At 38.7% G+C, this 26,566-nt stretch overlaps 1 protein-coding gene across 1 annotated transcript; it reads left to right on the top strand.

Moving 5' to 3' along the window:
- The first annotated feature begins 1,345 nt into the window (after positions 1-1,345).
- Positions 1,346-26,352, top strand: LOC145978366 (carbonic anhydrase 1-like). The gene is made up of 6 exons (XM_083110968.1): positions 1,346-1,474; positions 4,560-4,718; positions 6,385-6,520; positions 9,386-9,500; positions 12,507-12,725; positions 26,110-26,352. The coding sequence occupies exons 1-6, from the start codon at positions 1,405-1,407 to the stop codon at positions 26,227-26,229; spliced, it is 819 nt and encodes a 272-aa protein (XP_082967094.1). The 5' UTR covers positions 1,346-1,404; the 3' UTR covers positions 26,230-26,352.
- Positions 26,353-26,566: the final 214 nt, after the last annotated feature.

The raw sequence follows: 26,566 nt of genomic DNA, 5'->3' as shown, positions 1-26,566 counted from the left end.
CCAGAAGTCTAAACGACAGAAACTATTACGTACAAAAATAATCAAAAGTTTATTGACATTCAGCATTGATTTGAAGTAAGAAGCGTTGAATTATAGTCAGGTCAAGCGATAACCTTCATAACAAGTGTAATACACTACAGGATGGTCATAAAGTGTGGCACCAGTTCCTTAGTGCAAAACGTGCTTCACATATCCGCAACCAGTCACAACGCGTTTCATCAAACGTTAAAACACGTTTTCTTAATTTTTCTTCAAAATGTGAGGATTCATCGCACTGATCTTTCCTGGATATGATCCAGGTCCCGGAGTTTCACCTCAGATGGTAAAGTTCATGGGGTTGAAGTCAGGTGATTGTGGTGCCCATTCCACGGAGCTCCTTCCACACCAATTCTGCCGTTCGTGGTAAACATAGATTGAATTGCTTTATTTTACTTCGTTCTTGTGCCACTTTTGATAAATTTGCGAAGATGAGGATGAGTGATGATATGATGAAATTGATGAATGGACACTCACAAACATCCATGCCCAGGCCAAGATTCGAACCCAGGACCCCTGACGTCGTTGCGCGATGTGCTAACCACTCTGCCACGGGAGCCGGCTCGTAATATCGCCACCCAGTATACTGTTCTCTGGATACTAGAAGTAAATAAACCTTTGATTTCACTGAATGATTTCACTGTAGAATACATTGCTGGTAATTTTTTAATGTAGGGGTGTTCATCATGTATAACCCGATTCCGTTGGTCGGGACCATCAACACAAGTACGTTGGTTGGACGAGTCCAGTGATAAAGTAGGGGTGGAGTTCATGCTTGCTAAGGTCAAAGTAAAATGCACTAAGAGAGAATGTTACGAGTTTTAACAGCCGTCGTAAATCACAAACACAACAAAGCAAGTGATAATAAACAAAACAAGAGAACGCTTACAAACGAAATACTGATCTGAGACGTACAGGCAGTTTAGGATTTTTTTTAGCAGGGAAGTAATATGGAATATCAGAGTTATATATTCTTTTAGAGGAAACATATAGGGGAACCAGTGTCAGAACAGGGTACGTAACTTTCAATATTAATAAAAATTATACTGTTATGTTTAAAGCTATAAAAACAAGAAGATTTCTGGTACAAACCATTAATAATCACAATACATTGAAAAACTTTACGAATATTAAATGCATGTTGTTATTTTTTTTAAAAATATAACAAACTATGTATGTCCACAACCACACACATTGAAAGTATCTTTAAGACAGGTAAACAATGTAAGTATGTAACAATGTTACCTGCTGGAGTATTATCAACACTTGTGCTTTGTAACCATAGTTGTTCACGGATTAGAAAGGATTGTTGTCATTACAGAATTACAAAAAAACATTCCTATCTGCTGGTCACACAATTTCTTTTCCATGAATATTTTAAGGACGTTACGAATTCCCCACTCCTTGCAGCATGTCAGATATATATACGAATATGCAAGTAATTAAGTTTTATTCATGTTCAGCTAATATTATCATTAAAATAATTATTTTATTAATTCTAGCTATGTTAATTTGGCAGAGGATATCAAAGCTTTGGAGAACGTGTTGGTGACCTTCGTTGAAGATAACATACGGATATTCTCCACAAATATTCTCTTACCTGAAGTACCTTGCCCATATCTCTCTCTTGATTTGATTTTGTTGTTTTAAGTCCACTTTATGCACAGAGAGGCGTATCGGGACTGGACCTACAGTTTAAAGTGGGATCCGAACCACTATGTGCCTCCATCGGCGACGAACTTACCACTACGCCATCGGGGAGGCCCATCCATCTCTCTCTTGCATTACCTGTTTATAGGGACAACATTTTACAATATACCGGGGGTGTTCAAAAAAATGTATACACACTTTAAAAGCATGTCATACATGTGATACGCTTCAATTCACGTTGTCTATGGGTTCAACTTGTAGTACTATCGTTCAGAATCAGTAACAGATAGCGTTAGTGTTCAGCGACGCGATGCGATGCGATGCAATAAGTTGAGAAAGTGCAGGGATAGCGTAAACACGGTTGTCATTCGAGGCGCGAAAAAAACATTCTGAAGTGGTGCTGGAAGTTCGAGAATGTCTGTGAAGTGCAACCATAATGGAGGCATAACTGTCAAGGAAGTAGTGTACAGTAAGAAGCCACGTTCATTAGTGGACCTACGCCATGAAATTGAAATGGCTTGTGCAGCAATCCCTGTGGCTACTCTGGAACATGTCATCAGGAATGTACAGCACCGTGTGCAAAGGCGTTTGCAGGCTGGTGGTTCGCAGTTTGAGCACATATTGTAATTGCACGCAGAAACTGTGTCTATGTTGTAACTTTTCCCGTTGTATTGTTGCAATACTCATAATAATATAGCAGCTATTCCGTTTTAAAGTGTGTATTCATTTTTTTGAACACCCCGGTACACTTCTCCTCCTCTTGAAATAAAGAAAAAATACCTACTTAAACTTACATTGTATCCTTCATTTGTATCTCTATTTTGCTTTCCTACACGTCTACATCCATGGCGGAGTGGTTAGTCCAGAGCCCAGGGGTTCAAATCTCGGCATAGGTGTTCTCTGTGAGCATCCCTTCATCAACTGTATCATATCATCGGGGCCTCCAAGATGGCGTAGTACCCGGCTCATACTGGTTCGGATTCCACCTTAACTTTAGGTCCAGTCTCAATTAGCCTGTCTGTGCATTAAATGGGCTCAAACCAAACTCAACAAACAAACTCACCACATCATCACCCATCCCCACTTCCCCAAAAATGCCTAAATAATAAAAATAATCTCTCTTCCTAAAACCTTTTTGTTCATTTCTCCTTCTTAGTGTCTCTTTTTCGTGCTCATTTCCTCTCTTCTTTCTCATTTCGTTTTCTATATTTTCTAGCATCCTAATCTCTCTGTAGTCCTCTTTCTTTTAATATTTATCTTCTTTTGCGCGCTGTTTCTATCCCTCTCTTTATAGCTTCTTTATCTTTCTGCTTCTTTATTTCTGTTATTTTTACTGAGTCTCTTTCTCTCCTTCTCTCTGTTGATTGATTCATTGAGTTGGTGTTTTAAGTCCACTTCATGCACAGAAAAGCTAATCGGGTATAAACAGCACAATCGACGCTTGTGTTTTACCATTTCGGCGTAAAAAAATATATATTCACTCTTAGTACTTAATTCGAGCTTCGATTTGGCATTGTGCATTTTTCAATTAGATGTTCCTGTTCTGTGTAATAATACAAACTTTCTTACATTACTTACCATAGCATCTTTCCTGTATCCACATTCATGTTGTAAACACACAGTATTGCCAGGTCGAACTTTGGTTTTTAACGTGGATATTGATGCTAATTTCCATTAGGAATAAACTTTTTTATTTCGTGTTTTCATCCGTATTTATGGTTTTCATTCTATTTTTGGATATTGAAGTTTCTATTTATTAATGGCTGTAAATTATTTTCGTTAGGTAAATTGTTTTCCTTCAATTTGTTTGGGAAATATATGTTTTTTGTTATTTTATTGTTCAAGGTTGCCTGATCGTTGTGCGATAACGGGGCCCTTACTTCACTTGTCTTCTTTATCGCACAACGTGAGGACAACCTTGGGTTGTGACGTTTCTCGAGGAATGTCTACGTCATTAGTGTCTGTTAGGTTTGGTTCTTTTAGCATATAAATACATTGTAAATGCTAGTATAACTAAACCCAACAACCCTTATATAACAAATTAGGCATTTAACTTACATCTTCACGCAAATTAGGCTCATTATGTTTTATTTTTAATGGAAGTTTCTCAAATTAAAAACTATGTTTTTTTCCACTTCCAATTGTTTTCTCACCATAAATCCTACATTTCTGGAATCCTTGTGTCATACCCTTTCCAACGATGTATCAAACATATTTGTATTGGGAAGGGTCGATTCGGCATCCTTACCCTAATCGGGACTGGGCCTACAGTTTAAAGTGGGATCCGAATCACTATGTGCTGCCACCGGGAATCGAACCTGGGACATCTTGATTACAAGGCGACGAAGCTACCACTGCGCCCTCCCTCCCTCCCTCTCTCTCTCTCTCTCTCTCTCTCTCTCTCTTTCTCGTTCGTCTTTCTTCCCTCTTGTATTTCCCTCTCTTTGTCTACTGCTGCAGTAATTTCTCTTCCTTCATCTCTCTCTTTGTATCGTCTATCTTCCTCTTTCTCTTCCTCTCTCTTTCTCTCTATCTCCTTCTGCGACGCCAAGGGTCCCGGGTTCGAATCCCGCTCGGACTTGGTTGTTTGTGAATATCCATTCATCAATTTCATCACTCATCCCCATCTTCGCAAATTAGCCAAGATGCACAGAACGCGAAGCAAAATAAACTAAATCAATCAATCAATCTCTATCTCCTTATTGACACATAACACGATGTTAATAATATCCCATGTGAGGACACAAGTTTTCGAATCTTTTGCAAAAATTTATGCTGGCTCACATTTTTTGCCAGCGCTATTCGTGTTACTGGCTTCTTTTTGACCATTGGATTGAAAGGACTCCTTCCTGATCCTGGCTTCATCATTGCAGAAAAGTTTGGTTTCGACGGCCCCCATGTTATCGGCGAATGGCAATCGCCTGTCGACATCACCACAGAGAGTCTGACGCGACAACTTTTCCCACGTCTGCATTGGGTAGGGTACGACGATCAAACTATTTCGGCGGAATTCGTTAATAACGGCATCACTGGTAAGTTACCCAGCTGCTTCCTGTTTTCAGCTTAAATATACCGGGTGGCCAGAATTAAAGTTACCCAACTCAGAGCCCTCTGTAGCCTGTTTGAGGCATCTTAGAACTCTGAAATTTGGTGAATCTACTATGCAGACTATGGGGAAGAGGATGGGGATAAAAAAAGATAGTTCAATTTTCCGCCAGCACGTTGAAATGTGGCGCTGTACTTCCATGATGGGTTGTAATAATTACATAAACTGCTCCAATTGGTTATGGATTTGCCTTTACCTTGAAATCTTACAATAAACGACAGATTATTTTCTCGCAACTTCCATCCGCTAACAAATGTCTTTCTAATAATAACGCAGCTAAATCACTTAACATGGTTATTTGTACAACCCATCATGGACGTACAGCGCCACATTTCAACCTGGTGGCGGAAAATTGAACTATTTTTTTTATCGCCATCCTCTTCCCCATGGTCTGCATAGTGGATTCACCAAATTTCAGAGTTCTAAGATGCCTCAAACAGGCTACAGAGGGCTTTGAGTTGGGTAACTTTAATTCTGGCCTCCCGGTACGTTTAACTCTAGTAAAACAGTAAAACGTATTAATTAATATATTATAAAATGCAAATGATTATTCCATAAGTGTGTGTGTGTGTGTGTGTGTGTAAATTCAAACCTGTAGGTTCTACTTTTATTCTTGTGTGCTTTATAAGTTTATTCTTCATATATTATTTATAAACATTCCCTTTAACGTAACAGTTTATTATATAGAGTGTTATATATATAAACACATTGTAGACATAAACATGATTAAGTGGTGAGAGGAAAGACCACACAGACTTTACTTCGCAATGGAAAAAAAGCCGAAACAAATAACAATAAATATGGATAGGAAGAAATTAAGCAAATTTGCAATTATATTTTGCAGTACGTTATTCACTTGAAGTGTTGGTTATGAAACAATATTGATCAGAATTAGTTGCATTTTATATAAAAGTGTAACTACAAAGCTAAAGGTACGTTCCCATTGTAATATGAACGCGTGTGTATCGATGTGAAGAATCTGATAATAGCGACGACGGGACTCGATATACTGTCCACGGCTTCATAGAAAGAAAGACACTAAGCAGACCTTGATTTGACTCTCCGGTGGCTCGGTTGTGTGGGATTCAATTTCGATTTCCGGTGGAGACACACTGCACAGTGCATGGGGTCCTATTTTAAACTGTAGGTCCTCTCCCGATTAGCCTATCTGAGCATAAAGTGGATTTAAACTTAAACTCAAAAGCGATACGAAGCTTGTGGCAGCATGGTATTTTCGGCTACAATTGAGACTCGTACCAGTGTACAACCTCAACGGTGCATTCTACCTTGAAACTTCAGGCAGTTTAGATTGAAACCCGCATATTTCCAATAACTTTCCCCTCTTTCGAGTTTTCCCTATGTGTATTAATAACAGAGTTGTCCTATGGGACAGGACTTTTGAATCATCCTGTATATAGACAGATGGATAAATAGATAGGTAGGTGGAGGTGTATGTAAGAGGTGTGAGTATCTGAGCGTACATACATATATTTTCCAAATGAATGCATATTTTCATAACATATTACCGAATTAATTGCTCATTGTGCATTAACATTATCTATTAAAGACTAATGTCTTCACTTTGTACACAGCGGAAGCAGTGCTTCAAAGTACTGGCGCTTATATTCATGGAGGCCCTCTAGCCTGCAAATACTATCTGGCTCAATATCATTTCCACTGGGGACCTGACAACACTGAAGGATCCGAGCATACAATCAATGGCAAAAGGTAATATGGCAACACTGTATTTTGTAAAGTATTTAGTATCATGCAATGTTTGACTTTTTTGGTTAATGTTGATGTTTCATTAGAAGTACTAAGTTCTTGTGTCTATTCTAAATTAAATGAATGCTTCTTGTACAACTGAGTGTGTGTGTTTTGGGAGACATATTGTTTGATCTGTCTACCCCAAGTGAAAAGCAGCACGATGTTCACAAACCATGCTGTTACCTCACAACCAGGAAATCGTTGTGAATGTAGAATCATCACAGAATACCCATAATTACTTAATTTCAATGTATTTTGGTTTTTGTACATCACTGTTTTGCCTCTATTTTTCATCCACAGTAAGAAAGAAGTTAACCACGCGGTGTATATATTGGTCATAGCTGAACAGGTACCACAACATAAATATAACAGCTACGTTGAGTGGTATGGCTTTATCACATGCATTATATTCCTACGTACAAGATCATGCACAGCTGTCACTGGCAAAACCAATAGGATTTCTCAGAAGTCACGTGTGTTTGATTACAATGACTTCGTTCTTGTAGCGGACAGAGAATAGGTTAATCGTGATTATGAGATTTGTTAGGAATAATAAATACTTCAAAATAAATAAATTTAAAATGGGTGTGTTATGGTTGTTTAAGGTATGGCTACCATGTAGAGTAGGGCATTATACAGGGTGGTCCAAAAAGGACTTTACATGTTTGTAAGTGTATATATATATTTTTTCGGAAACGTTACAGAACTGGTTGTGGTGTCATTTTGTAAGTAAATACATCAAGTTTCTCTAGCGTTGTGGAATAGCACCGAATTCCACCACCGTAAGTGCCAGAGGCAGTTCCATTAAAAATGGCTGCTATGATAGGTAGAGAGAGAGAGCTCGCTGTGTGTTTTGGCGACGTGCACTTCCAACAAGATGGCGCACCACCTCACTACCTCGCTGAAGTCCAGGATATCCTCAAAAACCGATTTCCAGGTCGATGGATAGACCGAGGTGGGCCAATTGCATGGCCACCTCGTTCACCTGATCCTCTACCTTTCGATTTTTACATTTGAGGTTTCATTCATCGACCTGGAAATCGGTTATTGAGGATATCCTGGACTTTGGTAGTAGTGCGCCGTGCATGCGGCCAAAACACACAGCTCTCTCTCTCTCTCTACCTGTGATAGCAGTCATTTTTAATCGAACTGCCGCTGCCGCTTGCGGTGGTGGAATTCGGTGCTATTCCACAACGCTAGAGAAACTTGATGTATTTACTTACAAAATGACACCACAATCAGTTCTGTAACGTTTCCGAAAAAAACAATATACACTTACAAACATGTAAAGTTTTTTTTGGACCACCCTGTATAATGCCCTACTCTACATTTATTTATTTATTTATTTATTTATTTCACCTATAACAGAGCTTTCGCTCCAATTACAATAGGCTTACATATATATTTTAAACAATTAAAAAAATATAATTCTAACAATACAAAACAAATGAAGAAGAATGAGAGCAAAACTACAATAATAAAGAACACCAACACAAGAATTCTAGAGAACATAAATCCAAAAATGAGATTCACTGAGGTAGAACAAGATACATATCTATATACAGACTGAGACATTTATAACTATACACATGTAAATACTCATATATAAACAAATATACACACATGCAGGCATAATTGTATTCACAAACATACCCATGTACACAGAAAACATCTATAATTATTTATTATATATTCATGATATTCTTCGAAGGACCGACAGGAAATGCATGAATGGCATAGCGAAATCCAAGTCTCCACCGTTTCTGACTATTTCATTATGTTTAATACTTAGTCTTAGAATTGGGCGAATTATGGTGCATTGTTGAGTGAGATTTGCTGTAATAAAAAGGCTGCCTGAACCGTAACATGTCCTTCTTAGCATTAAAGTTTAATGTTTGGAGGAGCCTTGGACTGTCGACCAGCTAGTTGACTAACTTATATAAAAATAATTGATGTGATACTACTCTCCTTTCGTACAGTGGTGTAACATTGAATTATTTGAGTAGTTGTTTATAATACCTGATCCTGAAAAGACGATCTTTTGTGTTTTTTGTAATACAAGTAACGAACAAATTTCTTCTGAATCTTCTTGCTATTACATTGTGTGTAAGGTGACCAGACTACACTTGCATATTCTAATTTGGTTCGAACAAGGCAATTAAACAGACTTGTCAGAGTTCTTTCATTATGCATGTCTTGTTAACATCCAATTAGGAACCCTAACGTTCTGTAAGCATCATTACAAATCTGATCAATATGTGTTCCAAAAGATAATTTATTATTTAATGTAACTCCTAAGTCGTTTATCTGATTTACTCTTTGTAATGCACGATTATTCATTGTATACTGATAAATATTGGGTTTGATTTGCCTGGAAAAAGTTATTGCAAAATATTTTGTGACATTAAAGTTTAATTTATTTTCGATGCTCCATCTTTGTGCATTTTCTAAGTCTTCTTACAACTTATGTGCATCGTTTGAATCTTTCATTACTTTATACAATTTTAAGTCATCAGCAAAAAGTAAGCATTTTGAGTATTTAAAAATTGTGGGTGATATATAATAGAAAGAATAATGGTCCAAGATTGGAGCCTTGTGGTACACCGGAACAGGAATTCGGTACTATTCCACAACGCTAGTCAAACTTGATGTATTTGCTTACAAAATGACACCTCAACCAGCTCTGTAATGTTCACTTACAAAGTTGTAAAGTTTTTATGTACCACCCTGTATTTTTGGATTTTCTCTCAGTACTATCACGGTTTTCCTGCCTTAGTTAAATATCTGTCTACAATACGTTTATCTGTGGTACTATTCTCCTCACAGCTTTCCTGGTGAGCTCCACGTGGTACACTTCAAGCAAGACTATGCCACCTTAATGGACGCGTTGGAGAGTAATGGCGACGATGAAGCCATTGCTGTCACTTCTTTCTTCTTAGAGGTGAGATCACGTGACAAACTACATAGCCCCAGTGCAGAGTAAGAACTTTAAGTAAGATAGAGTATCTGATATTATTCCTTGTGGTACTACGAAACAGTAAAGACGAAAGGATGAACAAGCATTGCTCGAAGTATTGTTACAACAACTTCAGTGTGAAATTTACTCTAGTTGCCTCCATGTTAAACCATAGGGGCATCCTCCAAGCTAACCCCAATGCTTGACCAAACATCCCCAGCTAACATTTTCCACCTCAAGCTCTGCTTAGCAGGGAAATAGAATCGGTCGAGTGTTCGACTTACAGTCTATCTTTACGATGTCATTGTAGCACTTTTTCTAATCATCATTCATCCTCATCGTTATGGTTCGCTTACAATGAGAAAAAGTAATATGACGAAGAAAATTTGAAAAGAAAATTAGCAAAGCGAATCCAGTAATAGGAATGGAACATCAACGAAAAGGAAAAAGCGATGCAATAGCATGAAAGGAATGGAAAGTAATGGTGAATAGGACATACAGAGAGAGGGTGGATACCGAAAAGAGGGAAAAGAGAATGGGTAAAGAGCAGTGGCGGCGATTTGGTTCCAAAACTGGGGGGCAAAGACAGTATATTTCCCTTTGTAGATAAGGTTTAGCATAGTGCGGGGGCAAAAGTGGTGAAAAGTGTGACGGGGGCAGTTGCCCCCCTCGCCTCCCATAATCGCCGCCACTGGTCAAGAGGAAAAGCTAGAGAGAGAAGGGATAGCAGGGTAAGCAGTGAAATGAGAAAAAAACACTGGCAGAAGCAAAGAGAAAGAAAGAAGAAACACAGAGAAGCGAGAGAAACAGATAGAGATATTTATGAGTTGAATAATAAAACAATTCGTAACAGATTAAATAAGGCTCGAAATCTACGATAGATATTGAAACTTGAAACGTTCTTTTCTTAAACAAAATTAGCATTATTTTCATCATAGGCGTTCGCAGACCATATTTGGGGTGTCTTAATAGGAGTTTCAATCACATATCTGGACAATGTTAGCCTAATTGTCGTGACTTCCTTTTTCACGGAAACTATTAGGTATATGAAGATGAAATTTTAACTTTAAATTCTCTGAGTATTTGCACTATGTGGTATCGTTATTACGTTAGGTCCAGTATAAATCGCAAATACAAATCTTTGTCCATCTTTTTCGACAAAAACAACTTACCGTAATTACTGTTTGCGTTATTTTTTCAAAATTGCACAGAGCTCCTTCGTAAATCAGTTTGCATTTCCTTTTCTTGTGGGCGGTTTCGATTGCTGCCGCCAGGGGTCCCGGGTTCGAATCATGGCCTGGGCATGGATGTTTGTGAGTGTCCATTCATCAATTTCATTATATCATCACTCATCCTCATCTTCGCAAATTAGCCACAAGTGGCACAAGAAGCGAAGAAAAATAAAGCAATTCAATCAATCAATCGATTGCTGCCGCTATCTTCGTGTTCTATATAAATGTAAATAATTATCTTCATTATTTTAATGGTAGTTTCTACATTTTATTTTTATTTTTGAGGTTACATTAGGGGTGCCTAGTCACCCCTGGTACCCCCGTGCGCACGCCTATGACTTTCATAAAACACAAGAAAACACAAATAGAGGCTTCGTAGCACACAAGATGCCACTTAAGATATAAGAAATCCTTCTTCGTTCATTCCTAAATAAAATCAACCCAAGTTTTAATGAATTTAAATACTTATTGAACTTATTGGTATAATACGGATTTCTTGTGCTAGAACATCAATTTTCACAATTCAAATTCTCAAATTTTCAATTCTGATATTCAAGTGCAGCATCTTCTAGAACAAATACATATACGTGTTCCTATCTCCAAGACACAATCCAAAGGGGGCCTCTTTTACTGAAGTAACAGAAGATCGAACATTATAAATAAATCACCAATCAGGAGAATGTGTGAACTGTACAACAGATGTTCCGAAAGGGAACCAAAATTAGATATATTTCACATGCCTATTGGGACATTCAAAAAAGTTATTCAAGGAATGGAAGAATAAATGTCAACAATGTAAACATAAATGCAATTTTTGTAAATATATATTTCTTTCGTAGTTTATACTCAATTACATATATGTACGTACTTTCTAGAGTGTCAATTATTTACAGGTTCTTTATTACACACATAATTAATGTATTTATTCGAAGTAGATAACTTCTATCCTTGATTTATACTGTGTTTAATTTATTTCCATATTTTATGTAATTTATAATATATTATTTTAGTATCTCATTATATATTTTGTACATGGTGGTAAAGATCTGAAATACTGAGTGTAAAGATAAATACCTTGTGCATTGTACTTAATAATTGAAATATTGGATTCATGTAGGCTATTTTTGTAGCTAATAGTTAGATATTTTATTCCACTCTCTTCAATTAACATGTATTATTATAACTCGGTTTGTTAACTGTTGTAACACATATAATTTAGCGTTGACATGTTTTATGTTTATTTACATTTCTGCACAATAATATTTCTTATCAAACTGTACATTTACAAACTCAAAGCAAAAAATGTAGAACACTGTAATTGGGCATTCACCTGTTGTGTTTAATAAAAAATAAATAAATATTCTAGCATGCTCTACACTTCACACTTTCGACAAACAAAAACCTATCGTATCACACCATAGGAACCTGAGTCCCAAGATGTATGTATTCAGGCACGTCCACCATCTCTGACGCCATTAGAACTATACTCTGTGTCTGGAATCTGTGGAGCAAGGTTGCGCATAACGGAAGAGAAGGGGAGAAAGCGAGTTGGCGGAGCAGAGCAGTGCGCTTTGCTGCAAGTGGCTGGTAGCTGCATTCACTTACCCTCTCGCAAGTTCATTGGTCGAACCCTCTGGAGTCACTACCTGCGCAGAGGCTTGTTTTCGTTTGCTCGCTCGAGGGATTCCTGGACAGAGAGTACTGGTATATAAAAATAATAATAATAATAAAAGTGTAAAATCTTATTATTTTGTTTCAGGTAGGCAAACACCACACTGCCTTCGAGAGCATAGGACGGGTGTTGGCAACCATTAAGAGTGAGGAGGACACGGCCGCCTTGAGCTCCGGCGTCGTCAAGTGGTTCCTACCAGCGACAGGAGGCTACTATTCATACACGGGATCCTTAACCACCCCACCGTACCACGAGAAGTTGATTTGGATTGTTTTCCAGAATCCGATCCTTATTTCCTCTGAGCAGGTACAATTTGGAATTACTTACGAAACGCCCTAAAATTTTCAGCATGTTTCACTGTTGAAGCATTTCAACAACAGATGGCACTGAAAACGAGACTCGGATTCAAATGAGTAAGCACGTAATCTAGAAATTTCGGGAGCTCTTCCTATCAGTGTTGCCACAATCTGAGGGCACAATTTCCCTTTCAAAGGGCAAAATTTCCCTTTTTGGATCATTTTTTCCCTTCACCTAAACAAATATAATAATAATAATAATAATAATAAGTATTATTATTATTATTATTATTATTAGCAGTGGTAGTAATAGTAAAATTTCCATTGGTTCCTGACCGTATGAATAAAAAAATGTTGCACAATTTTTTCACATACATGTAAGCTTCATCGCTTTCTGGATAGATGTCCCAGGAATGCATTAAATCGTTAATTTTAATCGTTACAATTATCCGAAGATACAGAAAAGCGACGTACAATAAACTTAAGAGAAATATAAATAGATAATTTTTTATAGTCGAGGGAGCAAAAATAAGAAGGATCAGAAAAAAAATTAAAATGTGAATATGAAACTGGAATTTGACATAATCAGTAATAATATAGAGTCAGAAGTCTTAAAATTTCCCTGAAATTGTGATATTCTTCATCGAAATTCCCTTTCCCTTTTGGGTAAAACTTCAGTCCGAATTTCCATGCAAAAGGGAAATTTCCCTTCATGTGGCAACACTGCTTCCAATACGCGTCATACGTGCAATAATAATAATTATTATTATTATGTAAAGCTATTCCTTGTGCATCGCACCGTGCCATGAATACTCACAGAGGGTGTGGAAGTAGGGACACACACATTCTCGATATCGGGCAAACTGAGATGATTATGTGATCAGCAGCACTCTCCGCCAACCTTTATCCCCACCAGCTACCCATTGATTAGAGGCTGGGTGATCCCCAGGGCAGATTTATACAGGGAAAATACATGAAAAGTTCTCAGCCGAAATCAAATGACCGAGAGAGAGAGAATACAGTACGCGGCTTGGAAATTAAACGGCCTATTGACAGGACAACAAGAGCAAATAATGACAATACTACTACTTCTACTGCTGCTGCTGCTACTACTACTACTACTACTACTAATAATAATAATAATAGAGGAAAAGGTCTAAATATGGACCCCCCTTTTTATGTTGTCACTTGAGGAGGAAAAAAATAATATATCAAGCACCTGCCTTTAAAATGCATATCTATGAAATATATACTTAAATGTAATAGCATGCTACAGTAGAAGGTCTCCATTTTTTTTAAAAAAAAAGCAATTTCCAAAAAATGGTAAAATGATATATTTCAAAATTGTGGTCTAAATATGGGCTACTAGTGGCAATATCACAAAAGGCAATTAATTTTTTTTTAAAAAAACAGTCATTTATAGCTAAAACATTATAAAATTCATATTTATAAATAATCTGTTGTTTTGAAAACCACGTGGAATGGGAAAAATCGAAATTAAGAAAAACATCCAAATATTTGTTGAAAATGTGGTCTCCACATTAGACATCATGTCGTAGCCCATATTTAGACCATCATGTTATTTTTCTTCTTCAATTTATTTTCGCTCTCTGTGGTACATATTTCACAAACAAATCATGGCAATATAAAGGCCCACACTTGTTTTATGTACCGCGAATATCATAACCTATACAAAGCAGATGAGAATTAAGAAAACTCAGAGTTAAAACATACCTGCAAAAAGTTTTCGGAGGTCGTAATTCTATAACAGCGTCCAAGGCCGAAACTAACCACCACTTTCTCTTGCGAATTGGCGCCGCAACCTTTGTCCTTGACATATAACCAGTTCCAATAGCCTCTGGCAGACTGCAGCACCCGGGAGCGCTGATAACTCCAAAACCTATATTTAAACCTTCGCCCATATTTAGACCTTCTCCCATATTTAGACCTTCTCCTATAATATTAGCGTCATCTATCAATATTTGGGTAATTTATATAACTGGATCTGCGTCAACCCACACTGAAGTCCATCCGGACTTAGGAGTACACTATAGGATCTTATACGATTTTACTATTGAGATTGCTCCCCCAAAGAAAGTCTTCTTTTGTCACAAAGCGATTACATTTGAATAGAAATGTATGACTATGCGGTGAATAAAGGAATTTCATTGGAATTTATCGGCGTATCCAGATTCAAACAAGATTATCTTACAAAGACGTATTAGATTGTCATTTTTCAGTGTTTTTTTTGGGGGGGGATAAAGGCGGACATACATTAACGTAGAAACACATCGAGGTCATTAAATTTTGCACGCAACGGTATGCGACGGTATTTGGGGAGTTGCGGATGTTACGCACCGTAATTTTTGTACGCACCACCGTAATTTTCATTAGGCCCAAAAGTTTAGGAGGTCTTAACTTTTCTGCGTATACACGTGCGTAAAGGAGGCTGGGGATGAAAGGGCAGGTTGGGACTGGAAGAGACCAGCGGGGATAATTGCTCTGCTCTTCCCTCGGCCAAGACCCAGCTATGAACAACAATAATCCGTGAGGTACCACCGCTGAAAGGTCGGTCCCTGTGGACCCCCTTTGTAAAAAGCAGGTAGTACGGGACGGTGCCGTGCTGTTAGCGAACGTGCTCATAGCGAACACAGTTACGGAAGGATTTGCAGGTGCGTGCTGTTAGCGAACACGCAAACTTGTCCTCTCTTATTTGTCCTTGAAACTGCTCAGCATACAAGTGTTGCCAGTAATAAGCCAACTTGCGTGGAGAAACACCTCATTGGGTGGTGCCTCTTGACCTGACCTGACTCACCCCTGATCATTCATAATTTCTTTTTTCAATTTATTTTTATCAATGACATTATTATTCTAACGTGCGCACACTTATATTAAAAATATGGTAGTGATTGCTGCCACAACAGTTTTAAGCAGTGACGTGCACTAAGGAGTAGCTAGTCTAGCAGAGATAGATTAATCAATCTCACATCTCTAATTATTTTAAAATCACAATATTTATTGTTTTGTTAAAGCCACAGTTCATATGCAACGTTTTCTTTTTCACGCGCTTCTCGTCCCTCGGTGTGATCCGCGAGCAAAACTGGCCTAGCTCGCTCTTCTTCCGCCTTAGCAGTTCCAGGTAGAAACGGCCGCCCGAAGCAAAAGAGAAGATTTCTGCCTTTACCTCCCTTGTCCCCTCGCCCCCGCTGCAATAGTTAAAAGCCCGTGGTTTCAGGTCCCCCAGTCTATCTCCTATAGGACAGATAGGGGATTGGTTTCCCTTCGATTTTTTGTAAATCCTCTAAAGAACTCAAGCGAATATTTTCTGCAGTACTTATGATCTCTGTATTTACAGAACCTTTTACAATAATGTTATGCTTTCTTTCTTTTCTTTTTTTGAAATGCAATATATAACGATTAAGTTACAAATATTTGCTCAGGCTCTCTCTCACTCTCGTTTTAGTAGTGTGTTATTTAAATATACTAATCTCTTGGCCTCCAACGGATGTATGTATTTGGGCAAGAGTACGCACGTTCATATTGTTGTTGGTTTGGTTTATTTTACTTCGCTTTTCTGCCACATTTGGATATCGCGAAAATGAGAATGAGTGATGACGTGATAAAATTGATGAAGGGACCTCTAACAATGCAGGCCGGGATTCGAACCCGTGATGATCGTACATTCTTGTTCTTATGTTGTACTCTGCAGTGAATAATGAAATAATTTGAAATGAAAAATGTATCTCAGAACTCAAGAAGCCAAATGAATATTATTGAAGAAACTACAAAAAGTGTGTTTTGTTATCTGTTTTGTTTGTGCATAAAGTGTACTTAAAACACCAAATCAACCAACCGTGGGGGAGTGATTATCGCAGCGCGCTAGGACACCAGGAGTTCCGGGTTCGAACCCCGACCTGGGCATGGGTGTGTTGTGTTTGACCCTTCATTAATTTATCGTATCATCTTAGCAATTAACAAAATGTGAGAAAAAAGCGACGCTAAGTAACAACAATCAATTCAAATCATTGATTGATTGCTTGATTTGGTTTATTTTACTTCGCTTTTCCGCCACTTCTTGCTAATCGCGAAAATGATACAATATAATTGATGAAGAGACAAACTAAAAGAATACCCATGGCCAAACCGAGATTCGAACCCAGGATCTCTGGCTTAGTAGTCAAATCAAATCTTACTTTATTTTCGAATGGGGGTAGGGGTTACGTGAAATTTTTTTAGTACTCATTCATCATTTTGCAATCTTTTCCTGTTATTGACGTTCTATTTTTAGGAATCTGGGCCCTAAAGGGGGTAGGGGATGACCCACACCAACCTCCCCCCTTGATCACGCCACTAATTGCTACCCCAAGTGTCGACGTCACCGCACGTCAGTGGTTTTAAGCAATCCGATTCGCTGACTGACGTGACTTCATTAGTGACGCTAGGTTAGGTTAGGTAAAGCTGGGTTGGGCAAGATAGAAGAAGAAGAAGAGAGTGTTGTGGTACTAATTCCAACCTAAAATATATATAGCTAACAGTTTAATTGGGTATTTGTAATTTCAAATGTCTTAGGAAAATGTCCTTTGTACAAAAAGTAGCCTACAGCCGGGAAGGAAAAACCTGGCAGTAACGTCACTCCCTGCTAAGTCAGCGTTGCCAACTGCTATGAAAGGAATCATGGCATGAGTAAGAGTAGGAGCAGTAAAGATCGCGGTGTAAACTACTAATCTTCAATTTAATGTTAGCACTGCTAGATGAAATAGTCGTAATAATAATAATAATAATAATAATAATAATAAATAAGTAAATAATAATAGTAACATCAACATTAATTAATTAAAGAATTGCTGAAAGAACATGTTATATATTGTTGCGTAAGGCAAGTCAAAACAGGAAAGTGCAAAAATGTCGTACATTTAATCAGCAATGGGAAGCACGTCATCATCCTCCTCTTCTTCACTTGCGCAAGATACACTGTCATCACTGTCTGAATCTGAATCGTGGCCGACATACACAGTTCAGTTTTCGATTCTTTCTTCCAAAAGTCCATTCTTTTCCCAGTAAAATTCCTCCCATTTCTGTACGTGTTGTACTGCTTTCTTCCAGTCCTCACTTGTCACCTGTCGGAAACCCTCTTCTATAAGTTCCTGAACACTATTTTTTGTGAAAGTAATGTTATTACTGGCGACATAATTTTTCACGTTAGCCCAAATGAGTTCAATGGGATTGAGATCTGCATGGTATGGTGGAATTCTCAACACTTTGTGTCCGTTGCTTGCTGCAATTTCGTCCATGGCGTACCTCTTATAAGCGACCTTGTTTATTTTAATTATTTCATATAATTCGGCTTTCAGCAAACCTTCTGCATGCGGAATATTGTGAGATGACAACCACGACTTCATTTCATCCTTCCTGCTCTTTGATGTTGGGATTTTTTTCACTAACTTGTTGTGGTACGGAGCATTGTCACACACAATAACAGAGTTTGGGGGCAGATTGGGAAGAAGCTGTTCTTCGAACCACAACATTAGTGTTCATCTCCCCATGATAGTCCCCAGAAGTTGTTTTTGAAAGGAACACTAACTTCGCCCCCTCCACAAATCCACTTTCACCACCGGCATGCACAATAATAAACTTGGGAGCCTTTTCTGTTGGCACTTTTAACCCCCCCAAATCTTTGGAATCCAGCCAAACTTAGAGGACAGTGTGGTGTGTGTTCACGAAACTTTCATGCATGTAAATTAAAGACCGGCGGTTTTCTCTCTGCACAGTTCTTTAACTTCACGCAAAAATGATCGCCGCAAAGCAACGATGCTGTTTCGTTCAAGGAGTAGCTTCCTGCTGCCTACGCTGTGCTTTTTAAATCTGAATCCTAATTTTCTTATGATCATAGGCAACGACCAACGCGAACCCTTAAAATTGATATTTTCTTGCAGTTCCTTCATCAGTTTATCTACATTGACAACAATGCCTTTCGTGTATAAATCATGGATTGTTCGGCGCACGACTGCTTCATCAAAAGAATCCAGATTTGTTACACGTTGCTGGGCATTCAGTCGTTTTTTTGCCTGGCGTTGAAAAAGGTTTCCCGCTCGCACTCGAAACACTTTTGTCTTTCTCCTTCAAAATTCTCCACACAGATCTTTCACTGACACCTGTTGCCCCAGACGTTCTGTGAACAGCCGTTGTTTTGTTTTCATCGCAATCAAAGTTCATACACACATTGAAAACTATTTCTTTTGCATCGCTGTGCAAGGGCTTACCTTTCTTTACGCCACTGCTCATTGTACAACAATGACAAAAGCAGCAAAAAAACCTCACTAACAAAGAAACAAAAAAATAGCCTGGAATCACTCACTCATAGCTGCGGTTTGTTTCGCAAGACTAATGTAACAGTGTGGGGCTTTGCACGCCTCCATCACCCCTCTCGGAAAGATTTCTATTGGTTTGCACCTCACCTTGTCGTCCGCTCTAGCAAATGAGCCTTCGCTTCTGGAAGGAGAGGTCAAGGTGGGAGATGACGTCACTGTCAAGTTATTCCATCTGCGCTGTAGGTTGATTAACATTTGCATTTCCTACGTAAAATTTTATTTTAAGGAAGATGAAATATAAGCAAAAACTTTCATGTAGTTAACCTAAATTGTTGAGGATCCTTCATTTAGCTAATTTCAAACAGAATATGATTATAAGGTATCACTGGCAACACTTGCATGTTGTAATGATATAGTGGGGTCAGTTGCGGTTGCCCACAATATTTAAACTGGAAGCGGTTACGGGCAACAGCAACCGTGAGTGAAAATAAGACCCGTACTATAGATCACAAATTATTAATTTTGCGTCTTACTTCTCACGCGATAATGCGGGAGTTTACGGGCAAAATTTGCGAGAAGCACGAGGCAAAGGCCCTGTAAGAGAATACAAATATAAATATGTCGAAGGGTCCGGCAATGAATGGCACCTTTATGCTTTCTCCATTGCAAATAGTTTGTTCTCGTAATTAAGTTAACGTTATTCCCTCTCCTTCTTATATCGTTGCTATGCCCCAAAGATCACCTTAGATTTAATTTGCTATTGACTAGTAAAAGTGCGTATCTTACACTGACATATGGCAAGAATGGACAAGAATGCAGGTAGCAAATTACACTATTTCAAATTTCCATTTATAACAATATATATATATATATATATATATATATATATATTATATATATATATGTCCTCCTCCGTAGTCGAGCGGGTTAAGGCGTTCATTCGTCTTGAGATCGTTCGCTGCGGGACGGCATAGGTTCGAATCCGGCTCTGGTCGGAATTTATTCGGCCTACGTATAGGGCCGGTGGCAACCCACCATCGTGAGGAAATTGGGAAGCTCCGAGTGAGTGAGCGTAACCCGGTCAAGAAGACCTACAATAACGGCTGGGGGTTCGTCGGGCTGATCACCCGTCACCCCAACACTGGTCTGAGACCTCCACGCTGTAACAGGTGACGGCGGAACAGTGTGGGAGGGAGACCAGCAGTCGGTAGGTAAGCCAAGGCCCGCCATGGTGCTGTAGAGCTATAGGGTTATGTTATATATATATATATATATATATATATATATATATATATATATATATATAAGTAGTGTAAATTAGTTGTTTCTAAGTCACACTTTGTAGGTATGCATTTGTAGCCTTTTTTTATCAATTGAATATCAGTTTTTGACATATTTTGACAATTTTTTGTCGATGTTTTAGCGTTTAGCGATGTTTTAGTAAAATTTCCCTTTTTTCCCACTCACACTTGGTAGGTATATCACGATCTTACGTGATATAACTTAACCTATTCATTTTTTTTATTACGTGCTAAACTACACGAGAGCCTCTACGTGCTTTGACCTAGTAGTGCAGGTGGACCGGTTCACAAACCGAAAGTGAGGCTCGAAGTGAGGCTCGGTGAGGCTCGCCTTAATGGTTTTTTCTTGTAAGGCATAAGCCTCATTTTCTCGCAGTGTTGCCAACACCTACCTCCACCCCTTCTTCTTCTTCTTACTTGGCAAGGGCTACTACCTTTTTTTTTTAGGCTTAGCCAATGTATACACTGGCGTAACATACACACACTGGGCAAGGAGAGCCGGTAACAAACACACACTGCCGTAAAAGAGAGAGAGAGAGAGATGGATGGATGGCAACACAGTATATGTGTGCGTGTGTGTGTATAATATGTAGCATTATTAACTAGAGAGTGTTGGCAGACCACCTACAACTAAAAAAAAAAGAGAGAGAGAGAGATGCCAACGTTGCTGTAAGATGAAGAGAGAGAGAGATTTAAAAGACCTATAGCTGGCAACAGTGGTGAGCGAATGCGCCTTATCGTAATTTTCCAAGTCCGGCCAAATGTTTATATATCGTGACCTTTGTAAACCTCTCGCGAACGATGTGATATTTCTGCCACACATGCACACGCGCGCACCTCTTATTATTTCTGTATTGTGACGCAAGCAAACAAACAAAATAATAATTGTTTTTTTAGGATTCCTGGCCCCTATAACCCCGCCAGGGTGCGTGGTGCCCAACCAAAAAAAAAAGTTCTAACGGCTGCGGTTATAGATAACCACACCTCTGTAGAGTTTCACGTGTTTTTTTTTTCTCAAAGGTCCTATGGGACACCTCTGTTTGTCAAAAATTCGAGATATTTGCAATTTAACGCAGCACTTGGAAAAAAAATTCGGAAATTTTTTGGTTCCATGACGACCTATGTTCATTTTGGTATGGGAGGACAGAGGACACCGAGACTCGACCGACACACTAAACCCAACCTTTCTACGACTATTTGTTCAAAAGTTACGAGTGATCAAAGTTTTGGAGGAGGGTGGGTTAACTTCTTACCCCTTGACCCCAGGACCACCAAAACTTGGTACATGTATTCTACACCTCCAAAATCGACAGGGGGGTATCTAACGATACCGGATGGGGGGGGGTGTTTTTCGATATATTTTTTTCGATAACTCTTACCATTTTCGAGATATTTGCAATTTAAGATTTTTTTAACGCTGTGGACTTGGAAAATTTTCGATTGATGAAAAAAATTGGTTCCATGATGACCTATGTTTATTTTGGTATGGGAGGACAGAGGACACCGAGACTCGACCGACGCACTAAACCCGACCTCTCTACGCGTACTCTCTACGTCACCAAAAAAAATCGACAAGGGGAGATTTTTCGATAACTCTCACTGTTTCCAAGGTACTTATAGGTTTTTGATAGACGACAACGACGGAGTCATCAATGAGTAAACATCTGAACTCGGTGAACACAAGTCAACTTTTTTCAGTACGTCAATATTTTGTTTCTTATTTCTTAGTGAATGGGTTAGGTGACTTGCAATGACGAAGGCCTTCTAGCAACACGTACTTAGCTTATCCCGGCGTAATTCGCTAAAATATGTCTTTAACTATTGTCATTTAGGAACCGCCTCAGTCCTGTTGTTAATTTGGAAAAGGTAATTGATCCAAAAATAAAAAAGGGGGGTAATTAAAGGTTCGAAATGACAATAGTTAGACAATTGTTCGTCTAAAAGTTTGCTGGCAAGAGCGTCCAGGCTGGCAGAGAGAAATCTGTATGAATCCAGAAACCTCATCTCGATGGTATTTTTAGTCCCAGGAATCATAACTTTCTTACTTATAGAGATGTATCGTTCTTCGTTTTGAGCAAGAATATCTATTTTTTGAGCGTCGTATCCGAGTTTCCTAATTAAGGGATGAAAGTCGTAATTAGAACCATTGTGAAAGAATATGGGGACGAATTTTGGTTTTTGGATTTTGAGGTTGCATGCGTTACAGATTCCGCTTATGAAGCGACCGTCCGTATGCGAATGGTGAAACACTTTACGATTGTCGTCTGTGAAGTGGTTATCACACACAGGACACTTGACAGTGTCATAGTAATTTTGAAGTTCGATAGCAGATAACGGAAGCATCGGTTTCGATGTTTGCAGCATGCATCCAATTTTCCCAACCTCCTCGACCATCTTTTCGAAGAAGCGTTCGATTGCATCGGGTCCTCGGTATACGTACGGTTCATCTATTTTATCCTGTCGCACGACAACGTAACCGAAACTGTTTGGTTCGTGAAGCTAGTAAGGTGTGGTGGAAGAAACTTCGGGATCCGGATCGCAGTATGAGAGTGGTTTGAGGAACGCCTTGCAACGAGTAGCCCTTGCCAAGTAAGAAGAAGAAGAAGGGGTGGAGGTAGGTGTTGGCAACACTGCGAGAAAATGAGGCTTATGCCTTACAAGAAAAAACCATGAAGGGGAGCCTCACCGAGCCTCACTTTCGGTTTGTGAACCGGTCCACCTGCACTACTAGGTCAAAGCACGTAGAGGCTCTCGTGTAGTTTAGCACGTAATAAAAAAAATGAATAGGTTAAGTTATATCACGTAAGATCGTGATATACCTACCAAGTGTGAGTGGGAAAAAAGGGAAATTTTACTAAAACATCGCTAAACGCTAAAACATCGACAAAAAATTGTCAAAATATGTCAAAAACTGATATTCAATTGATAAAAAAAAGAGGCTACAAATGCATACCTACAAAGTGTGACTTAGAAACAACTAATTTACACTACTTATATATATATATATATATATATATATATATATATATATATTGTGCAATTTATTGCGAATTTTATCAAAACAAGACGACTTATAAAAAGAGTGCAAAACTAACAATCAATCTGTACATGCAGAAAGATACGACGCTCAAGACGTGCAACCACGCTTGTTAATTCACAGCACGGCCTGCGTGCATTATTACAATCATTAATATTTAATCACCTGCCAATTACAGATAAATAGTACATACACGTATATATTTGACAACGGACATCAATGATGTCAGCACAAAACCCCAAAAATAAATCAAAAGTTCTCCTCTCTCTAGTACGTGTTACAAATACACTATATATTCCCTTTTATTTGACTAGTAACCTTTAGATTCATGTATATCCCAATTCTTGTTCTGATTCTAGCGCATTTTTAATGCTACCGTTAAAGGGGGTAATAGAGATGAACAGTTCTGCAAGAATTAGCGGGTTCGAAGAAGGATTATACATTATTTTACAAATTCTAGTTCAATTAGTTGCGATTTTTGCATCATTGGGCAAACGTTAAATTAACGTTGCACTGCAAGATCGAAGAACACGACCTGCATGTTCATTAATTTGGTCTACACCTGCTCAGAGGTTATTTACGCGTGCGTATCAAGCTTATAGCAAGAACAAGCATTTGCACAAGGACCGCCAAACATGATTTAATTCAAGTTCAACACATACATGTTCCCAAATTCCTTTTCCTATTGTATAGAAACTGGCATTGGTTCACTTATTCTGTTCAATGCACAAAGGGGGGGGGTCAAAAACAAAGGTTTCGTCGCCTTAATATAGGATGAAACGGAGCGTTAAATACAGCAAATATACGGCAATGTGTTTTTGCATTCCTAATGCCACAGCGATGAGTTTACGTACCTAACAAAATGTTCAGCCCAAAAGCCAAAAGACACCCGTGCTCTATTGCGGTCCTTATCCCTTTTTGCAGTGTCCCATCGCACGAGTGGTGCAAACGGCTGGCTTCTATTTGACACGCAGCATGGCTAGGCACGTCTCTCGCTGACGAGGAAAGAGATGTAGATACAGCAAAAACTGGTTGTGTGCCGTTTCGTTCCTGGCGATGAAGTGTGTCCTTTGTGTCGGACTGTGTGCCGAGATTTACGGCAAGCCGGCTAGTTTAGAATCTGCCACTAGAGGCAGCACATGGGGAGCTATTAGGGGCGACGCCATCTGATGGCCGAAAATGGAACCTTTGAGCATTATTATAATTCAATTTTCTTTTATGAAAGGTTTACGAATATCAAAAATATTTGAAAACGTTACAATGTCGACCACTTTCAAGGATAAACAAGACAGGGCAAGTTTGTGTGTTCGCTAACAGCACTCACCTGCAAATCCTTTCCTTGCGGTGTTCGCTACGAGCACGGAATCGTACGGGACTACCTGGACTTGTGCTTGGAAGAACTGGGCTTCCAGGGAAGGGTGTAGGATTAAAATATACGTCGCAGGGTATGTCTCAGCAATCTGGCGTAACGTACTTGCGTAGCTGAGCAGCGGATTTACGCGGCGTATTTTCACGTTGGTATTTGAGCCGCTTTAGAATAACATCCCGTTTGTTGTTGGCCTATTTTACGTGTGCGTGTTGAGAAAAGTGGTGGAGGTAGAAAATGTTCATCTCCTTCTAAAGTTATTTTTTCTACCGCAGAAAAACTTAGATTTGTACTGCTGCTGGCAACACTGTAACCATAAGCCCAACAATATACTCTAAATTCTGAACAGGCTTTAGTAATATCCTTATCAATAGGGCTAGGATTTTGATGACCTTAAAATTGCCAAAAAATGACCTTTAAAAGATGCATTTATGACCATGGGCGTCCGGAAGGGGGGGCAAGGGGAGCCGTGCGCCCCCCTGGAATATGAAAGTCAACCAAAAAATATGTATTTCACACATATAATTTCATTTTAGCCACAATAATATGTGTTAATTATTGCATGAACACCATAAATTCAAATTTAAGCAATGTTTTTTAGGAAACAACACTATTTTGGGGGAAAATTTGCCTTCGTTTGCCCCCCCTGGAAAAAATACCTTCCTTGCCCCTCCCTGGAAAAAATCCTGCGGACGTCCATGTTTATGACCTAAGAATTCTGAAAGATTTGTAGAACAATTTTATAAACTACCAAGAGAAATTCAAAATACAAATTAATGTTACACTATCTATCACATGTTCATTGCATATGGTAGTACAAGTAAGAAAGTTCACTTTTTGTCATCTTTTACACTTTAAGTAATGAGTTGCAGTATACAAAAAAAATCATATTCAAATTTTCAAAAGTGAATGATTGTCGGTTGTCTGACAAGAGAATTGAATTTTTACACAACAGCTTGTATCAACAATACTGCACAGAATTTCTTTGTTTCTTCAAACACAGTTGTTCAGAACTGCGCTGGCAATGAGACGAGAGTCGGGAACCTCTCTCCTTCAAAGGGTTACATTTGCATGTAAAATGCCCCATTTTTCACCAAAATGTAGAAAAATGCATAAGATGACTTTTAAAAGACCGAAAATGACTTAAACGGTTAAAAAAAAGTTTAAAAATGAACTTTACACCAAAAAGGATCAAAAAATGCAAAAAAATGTCCTAGCAAAGGCATCCCAATTTATTCACTAACGGGTAAAACACGTTCCTATCTACTTATGCCTTACCAAAAAAAAAAAATGCATTTGCATCCAAATCCTAGCCCTATTTATCAAACACAAGCGCAGTACATTTGAGTCGATTCAAACTTTGACGATTCTGCATTTTTCAGATGAACCTCTTCAGGTCATTGATGACGAAGGATAAGCAACGAATCACCAAGAACTACAGATCTGTGCATCCCCTGAACGGGCGACATATGTACTATACGATCCAGCTATTACGAGTATGAGACGACAAAGCAAATTAGCCAGGTAGCACGAATCAGAAAAGTTTTGGTAACACTGGCGGATAAAATTAAAGAGTCTTTACTTGTTACCTCGGACTATGTAATGCTTTAAATTAAATAAATTGTTTATTTAAGTCCACTCAATGCTAATTGGGAATAGACCTACAGTTTCAATGGAATTAGAACAGCTGTACAATATGGCAATGTCGAGGATTGAACTAGGGATAGCCAGGTCTGGATCCCTAGAAACTCAAGTCTCGGTTAACAATGGATCCGTACACCCGGATTTCAGTTCGGTATCCGGGTACCCGGTTCACCTCTGTTCCAGGTTCGGGTACCC

This window comes from Lepisma saccharinum, chromosome 24 (assembly GCF_977018435.1).
Source record: "Lepisma saccharinum chromosome 24, izLepSacc3.1, whole genome shotgun sequence".
NCBI lineage: Eukaryota > Metazoa > Arthropoda > Insecta > Zygentoma > Lepismatidae > Lepisma > Lepisma saccharinum.
Note: the sequence above shows the minus strand (reverse complement) of the source record. Positions and strands in the feature narration are given on the sequence as shown.

Excerpts from the sequence above, each read along its gene's own strand:
- LOC145978366 (XM_083110968.1), top strand. The coding sequence starts at position 1,405 with ATGAATATTTTAAGGACGTTACGAATTCCCCACTCCTTGCAGCATGTC. Across the intron at positions 6,521-9,385 it reads CATACAATCAATGGCAAAAG|CTTTCCTGGTGAGCTCCACG; the intron begins GTAATATGGCAA and ends TTCTCCTCACAG. Across the intron at positions 9,501-12,506 it reads TCACTTCTTTCTTCTTAGAG|GTAGGCAAACACCACACTGC; the intron begins GTGAGATCACGT and ends ATTTTGTTTCAG.